This window comes from Nematolebias whitei, chromosome 17 (genome assembly GCF_014905685.2).
Source record: "Nematolebias whitei isolate Nwh7 chromosome 17, NemWhi1, whole genome shotgun sequence".
In the NCBI taxonomy this organism is placed as follows: domain Eukaryota; kingdom Metazoa; phylum Chordata; class Actinopteri; order Cyprinodontiformes; family Rivulidae; genus Nematolebias; species Nematolebias whitei.
This window is the reverse complement of record NC_056514.1, coordinates 8,200,823-8,208,687: the sequence shown is the minus strand read 5'-3', so window position 1 is coordinate 8,208,687 and position 7,865 is coordinate 8,200,823. Positions and strand designations below refer to the sequence as shown.

At 42.1% G+C, this 7,865-nt stretch overlaps 1 protein-coding gene across 1 annotated transcript in view; it reads right to left on the bottom strand.

The window, feature by feature from the left end:
* Positions 1-4,941: 4,941 nt before the first annotated feature.
* mtr (5-methyltetrahydrofolate-homocysteine methyltransferase) overlaps positions 4,942-7,865 on the bottom strand; it is a 103,835-nt gene continuing 100,911 nt past the window's right edge. The window contains exon 32 of the mRNA XM_037691576.1: positions 4,942-5,228. Within this exon, the coding sequence (XP_037547504.1) occupies positions 5,133-5,228 (96 nt within the window). The 3' untranslated portion in view covers positions 4,942-5,132. The remainder of the gene's footprint in view (positions 5,229-7,865) is intronic.

The following is a 7,865-nucleotide window of genomic DNA, read 5'->3' as shown; positions in this document are numbered from 1 at the left end:
ACATTTTATTGTTGGATGTAACTGGGACCCTGTGTACATAATTTCGCTCCACCACATGTACCACATGAGGTGCGAATGACAATAAAGAAACTCTGACTCTGACTCTGACTCTGGGAACTCGTGGAGCAGAGTGGTGGGCGACCCCTGGACACTCGGGGGAGGCGACCGTCAAAGGCAACGTCGGCTTCAAACCTCCTGTAAGGCAGGATGGAGCGTGGCTGCTAGCTGTTTCAGCTTCAGAGGGGGACGTGTTCACGAACTCCGTGTCCAGGGAGTTAAAAAATTCCTTGAACAAACAGTTTCCCCTCGGTTGAAACTCGACTTCCTCAGAGGAAAAGAGCTCACACCGGCGCTGCTTCTCCTCAGCCGAAAAAAGTTTACAGGCTGGACAAGAGAAGAGCGGATCCAAAGCTTGCCGAGCGTGGTTAGCTCCCAGGCAGCTTTCACACACAAAGTGCTGGTCCGTCGATAAGATGTAGCCCGTCTGGCACGCGGGGCACAGACGGATAGTCTTCGATTTCTTAATTGAAGTCGTTATTATTATTCTTTTCTTTCTATTCTTGTTTCGTAGAAGTAGTGTTCTTAGCGTTGGCTGAAGAAAAGCGGGAGTCTAGCTCAGGTCCAGATGCAATTTATACTGGACCGGGTGGGGCCCACACAGCAGGTAGTCGTGGACTAGAAGTTTTCAGTGTTCGGCGCACTGCGCACGGGTAAATCCAGTAGCGACAGCTTTTAAAGGGCGTAGCTTACATGAAATAAACACCTGCTCCTTCTGTTTCCACCAGAAACTGGTTTGCTGGTTTCAGGAAGCTTCATGCTGGTGGCCTTGTCTCCTGTTAATTAAACTGATCTCATGTTTGTAGCCCAGAAGAAAAGATCTTGTGGAAAACTTGGGAATGGCTTCAATGCTCTTTACTAGACAAAAAACTTTTTGTTTTACTGAACCAGCTAATTGATAAAACAAGAAACACTAAATGTATATCTAAAAAAAGTTAAATCTGGTCCTCTGGACATTCACCCCCCCCCCCAAAAAAAAAAAAAAACCCAACAAAACAAACAAAAAAAAAATGTGTAGAAACGTTTCGTCTTTCATCCGAAAGACTTCCTCAATCTGAGGTGCTATATTCAGCTCAGTCTTACAAATAGCACCTTCACTAAATGTATACTTAAGTTTATATCATTTTAATTAGCGTAAATAAGTTTATTTCCTAGCAAATCCAAGGTCAAAGACCATCAGTGTCAGATCACACCATCAAATCTGTTTTGAGTCAAAGTGGACTTTGTAGAAGACGACAGATGGGGACAACTAATCATAAAAGTGAGACAGGACTTTGCCAAAATGCAAAGGGACTACGAGGTCACAGCTTCTGGGACAACATCCTTTGGACAGATGAGGCAAAACTGAAGCTTTTTGACAAGTCCCATCAGCTCCATGTTCAGAGCCAAAAGAACCCGTAACTACAGCAGAACAAGGAAGAGGTGAACAACCTGAAAAGCTGAGGTATATCAGTATCTACACAGTAATAAGGTTGGTGGTGGTTTGTTAAAAGACGTGGGACACAGTTTTATTGACCTTAAAGCAGACAGAGTCCAGCCAAAGACTTAGTCCTCCATCACCCAGTTTGGGTTCATTACAGAGAAAATCATAAAACTCAAGATGAACAAATACAATGCTCTGACCTCCATACACTTGAAATCATCCCTGATGTTCTAGTCACCATTTTCAATCCTTCTGAAGATACGGCGTCTCTTCTCTGGTGGTTTATTGTAGTACAGACACAAAGTAGGATGCAGGTTGTCCTCCATCGGCCGTTTGTCAAAAAAGTGAAATGAGCACATACAGTCTAAAAAAGTTACATCTGGTCCTCTGGACATTCAAAAAAAAAAAAAAAAGCAAAACAACAAACAAATGTAGAAATGTTTCGACTTTCATCCAACAGACTTCTTCAGTCTGAGGTGCTGTTTTCAGCTCAGTCTCTTAAATAGCACCTTCTCAGAGTGGATCAACCAGTTTGCTGCTGACAACAAAAAACCAGCTGCTCACATGATCAAGAAGGACCATCGGCCTAACAATGGATCATTAGCACCCTGATGGCTGTTTACTATTCACAGGGGGTTGAGTGATACAAGCAATAACAGCATTGTAAGAGGGGGACAGTTGAACACGTAGGCCTCCACCCGTTTAATGATGGACGATTTCTTTTCACAAAGATGGCCTCCTTTACTCCTCTCTCAAACCATCGTTCCTCTCTATCCAGGATGTGAACATCTTCATCCCTGAAAGAGTGACTGAGGTCTACAATCATCTCCAGGCCAGCGGAGTCCTGGCCTAATGATGTTGCTCTTTTGTGCTGGGCCATCCTTTTGGCCAGTGGCTGTTTAGTTTCCCCCGATGTAAGACTGATCACAGCCCTCCTGACAATGAACAGCATACACAACATTACTCTGTTTGTGCCAGGGGACTGGATCTTTGGGATGAACCAGTCTTTGTCGTAATGTATTTTGGGGTTTAAAAGCCATTGAGATGTTATGTTTAGAAAATAAACGTCTCAGTTTCTCTGATACTCCCTCAACATACGGAATGACCAGTTTTGGGTTCCTCCTTTTCACCTGATGGCTGACTGGAGTCCTGTTTGGGTTTCTTCTTTGCTTTCAGGAAAGCCCAGTTAGAGCCTGTGCTCTAGAGCAATGTGGATATCCTTCTGACTTTTTATCACTCAGCCCTCTGTGAATAGTAAACAGCCATCAGTGTGCTAATGATCCATTGTTAGGCTGATGGTCCTTCTTGACCATGTGAGCAGCTGGTTTTGGTTGTCAGCAGCAAACTGGTTGATCCACTCTGAGAAGGTGCTATTTAAGAGACTGAGCTGAATACAGCTCCTCAGACTGAGGAAGTCTCTCGGATGAAAGCCGAAACGTTTCTACATTTGTTTGGCTTTGTTTTTTTTTGTTTTTTTGGAATGTCCAGAGGATCAGATTTAACTTTTTTTTTTTAATTTTTCTACCTGGATTATTGAGCATGCATCAGGAGAGCACATACAGTGTTTTGGGTGGTCTCTTAAAGTTCACATTTTTCAGCCACATTCTTCTTAATTCCTCATCTGTAGGTAGGAGACGAAACTAAGCTTCTGCAAGAACCGTTTTTTTGTTTTGTGTCTGTGTTCAAAACTCTGTTGTTGTAGCCTCTGATTTAGTTTGGTCTGGTTGTTCCTGCAGCCATGAACACAACAGGTACCTGAACTCAGCACGGCTGTTTTAGTAAACTTTATGATTGTTAAATAAATGTGAACACAAATAAACAAACAAAAACAACAACCACCACCACCACCAAACAGTGTTTTAGCTGCTAAACTAAATGCAAATTACTTTCAAATAAACTGCGGTCCGTGCTCCATTACCATGGTTAACCAATGCTTACTGCTACTTCCTGTGTCTGACAGGAAGTTGTACCCATAATCATTTATACAGTAGAGACCCCAGGAACAAGGCGGATGGTACAAAGAGATGTTTATTTATTTATGTTACCAGGCAAGACATTAAGAACAGTTTATTATTTATAGTGTCATCCTAGCATGTGCCAAAATATACCTGAAAGGGTAATAGAAATGGGGGAACATTTTTTGCATGTTTGTTTCTGTCTGACCTGCATGTATGTACAACAGGTAAGACATTGATAACCTTTAAAAAGAAGAATTCCACATTACCATCGTACCTTTAAACATACAAATTATCCCTTTAAAACCAGTTAATCTTTTCAAACCAAGCTTAGTACCATGTTTCATGATTTATTTATGTGATATTTTGAAGGAAATATTCATTTCTAATATTTGTTGAGAAAATAATTCTCTTTATATTTCTTTTTACATTTTGGACTGTATATGTCAGGTTAGTTTGTTTTTTCTACTCCAGTGATTGTATCACTACTAAATAACACATTAGACAAACAAATTTTATTCACAAACTTTGAACTTAACAGAAATGTAAAAATCTAAATTTTTCTCAAATTTTGAAAATAAATTGTACAATCAAATAATTTTCTCAGAAATTACAAGCAAAACCAACCTAACAGTAACAACAATAGTCCATCCATAAAACCAATAACATGTTTTGCATGAATTTGTAATGACAAATTTCCACTTGTTAGCTTTACATCTTTGAAACCTTAAAGTTTATCTAAAATGTCCCTAAATTTGTCTAAACTAATTATGTCTTCAAAGTATTCCTAATAATAATATTGGCTGACAGAATATTGCACTTCTGAAACCTGTCATTAAAAACAAGCTGTTTCTAATAGTAGCTCCAAAATGTTATAACATGTTAAAGTCAATAAAAACCTGAAGCAGCTCAGTGTTGAGACAGTTCACCCTCACCCTCCTCCATGTAAAGTCCTGATATGTTTAAACAATAAAAACAGCATTTTTAAAAGGTTAACAAATTAAATAATCTAAAAACATTAATGATGTAAAGTGACCTAATCTCTTAGGTCCCTAATCCCAATCTCTCCGGATTGCCAATATTCTATATCGGTGGTGCCCACACTTTTTCAGCATGCGAGCTACTTTTAAAATAACCAAGTCAAAGTGATTTACCTTAAAGTAGGTAGATAACGTTGACTTGGTCATTTTAAAAGTAGCTCGCATGCTGAAAAAGTGTTGGGCACCCCTGGTCTAAAAGAATTGGGACATGTTTGAGTGGTGAGGATAAAGCTGGTACAACTACAGGACACGGGCAATGATAAGTTGTGAAGAAGTACAAGTAACTTCTAAAGCAGGACAAGCTGACTCAAGTGTTTGGATGTGGAGGTATTCAAGACAAAAGATGAATAAAAACACATCAGTCCACACAGACTAACATCATGTCTCCAACTATGAAACATGAGGGAGCACTTCCTCTAAAAACAGCTCAAAATTAAACATTAAAAAATGAAAAACATCTGACATTCAACTGGCATTTAAAAACACTGATTAAACTGTACTCCTGATTGTAACACTGGTCAGAACATTACTTTAGTAGTGTCATCCTTCCACACCATGTGAGTGCTTGGCATTCAGCTGGGACGGGTTTATCAGAACCTGTCAGCTGTGAGGACCTAAAAACCTTCTCACATTTGTTCTAAAATGTCGTGATGTCTATCACGCACATGCCTCAGTGTCATAGCTGAGGATGGAAGCCAGCCACCTCTCCACCTCCTCCACACTCATCTGTTTCCTCCTGGCGTAGTCCTCCACCTGCAGACAGGAGCAGAGAGATGATACCTCAATCTGGTTTCTAAACTGTCCTTGTTTGAATTCTGCTCTTCCTTCAGAGATTGCATCAGTTAAAGTCAGAGCGTGTTCACATCTGTTCTTCCAAACCCTTTTTGAATCCAGTTTGTGTGATTTGAATGTTTACATTTGGTGGTAAACTACAAGGTCAGGTCCTCTGGACGGATGTTAAAAAAATAAACAATAATAAATAATTAAATGTTGTTGAAACATTTTATCATTTATACAAAAGACTTTTTCAGTCTGAGGAGTTACAATAAACTCAGTTTTATAAATATAACCTTCTCATGGTTTGTTGTTGACATCCAGAACTAGCTGTTCACAGGAAAAAGGAGGACCAACAGTCTAACAATTGGTCATTAGTGCCCTGATGGCTGCTTGCTATTCACAGAGGACTGAGTGATACTAGCAATATCAGCATTGTAAAAGGAAGACAGTTGGACACGGAGGCCTCCGCCATGTTTAATAATGGACGAGTTCTCTTCACAAAGATGGCTTCCTTCAATCCTCTCTCAAACCAACATTCCTTTTCATCAAGGATGTGCACATCTTCATCTCTGAAAGAGAACCACTTACTTGCAGATGAGTGTAAACTGCAGAGTCCTGGCCTGATAATGTTGCTCTTTTTGCTGGGTCATCCTTTTGGCCCTAAACAGCCACTGGCCACCCACACAGAAGACCATCACTGTGAGGCCCAGCAATGGTGATTCTGCACTGCAGGACTGCTTTGAATGCACAGACTGACAGGTCTTCAGGGAGACTGCTTGCCAAGATGGCTGCGCTCAGAGCAATTGCAGCTTCACAGGCTCTCTGTACTATCCCAGTTTTTAGAAGTTTTGATATTGACTCTGTGCCCAACTCCGCACGATTTATGTGTGTGAACTATAGCCGAATCAAATTGATGAGAATAGGAGCAGATTTGCCACGAATTATAGCAGAAATTAGCAACAAACTCATAACTATGCTCGGCAGAATGCAGATCTTAAAGTCAACTAACTGGAAGCTGCAGCAGAGGCGTTCCAACAGGCAGAAGAGGAAGCACTGCTCCCGACTTAAGAAGAGAGGGCGTCAGGAAGAGATTATGGTGAGGCTACGAGCCAACGCTAAAGCCGGAAAACTCCCGATGCCGTCTCTCTTTCTGTCGAACGGCCACTCGTTGGACAACAGGATAGATTTGCTTTGTCTGAGAGCGGGCGCCTCAGAAGAGATGATGAAGTGTGCGGTGCTTTGCCTCACAGAAACATGGATTACAAGTGAAACAGTCTTCCAGCTGGATTACGGACTTTTTTTTCGAGCGGACCGCTGCAGCAAGTTAACTGGGAAATCACAGATAGGCGGAGTGTGCATTTACGTGAGTAAACGTTGGTGCACAAACTGTACTGTGGTAAAAAGCTCATGCTCCAAGGCTTTGGAGCAAATAACAGTGAAATGTTGGCCTCATTATCTACCCCGCGAGTTCACAGTGACATTCATTACAGTTGTTTACATTCCACCGAATGCTAATGCTAATGACGCCCTGCAGGAGCTCCACGATATCTTAAGCAGAACAAACACCCTGAGGCTCTTTACGTGGTAGGCAGAGACGTTAATCACGTGAATTTAAAGGACTGCCTCCCAAGTTTTTACCAGCATGTGGGCATATCAACCCGTGGAAACAACATGCTGGACCGTGTTTACACGAAGGTAAAAGATGCATACAAAGCCAAACTCCGCCCCCACCTAGGATTCTCTGATCACATCTCAATTTTCCTGGCCCCCGCTTACCTCCCCCCGCTGAGACGCTCCAGACCGGTACAAAAGAAAGTTAAATGTTGGATCCAGGACAGTGGCCCCAACTGAGAGATTTTTTTGAACAAACAGACTGGCAGGTTTTCAGAGAAGCTGCTGAAAATGGAGGATCGCTTGATCTGGACCAATACGCATCCTCAGTTCTGGGTTACAATAGTACATGCACTGACACTGTCTCCACCATCAGATATGATAAAAGCTACCCAAACAGAAAACCTTGGTTGAATGCAGAGGTGCGCACCCTGCTGGAAGCCAGGAACACTGCCTTCAGGTACGAAAACTCACAGGAGTTGAGTAGACAAGGAAAGAGCTGGTTTCTGGCATTAAAAGTGCCAATGCCACATACGCACAGAGGATCAAGGGTCAATTCACCTCACAAGACCCTCGGAGTATGAGGAGGGGCATTAAGTGTATAACAGATTATAAAGGAAGGAGCGAACAATGTCCCAAAGACCCATCTATGCATGATGCCCTCAACAAGTTCTATGCACGCTTTGAAGACCTGAACAGACCACCCAGCACCAGACTCACCTCACTACTGGATGAAGAGCATTTCAGTGTGACCTTAGCATAAGTAAGGAGTACCTTCAGGAGTATTAATCCGCACAAGGCAACCGGCTCAGACAATATCCCCGGAAAAGTGTTGAAAGAATGTGCCGATCAGCTCTGCGAGGTGCTGGCTGACATCTTTAACTCCTCACTTACCCTGGAGACAATTCCCACCTTCCTGAAGACTGCCACCATCCCAGTCCCAAAAAGCTCTACAGTGACTGGTCTGAATGACTATCGGCCAGTGGCCCTCACCCCGATAGT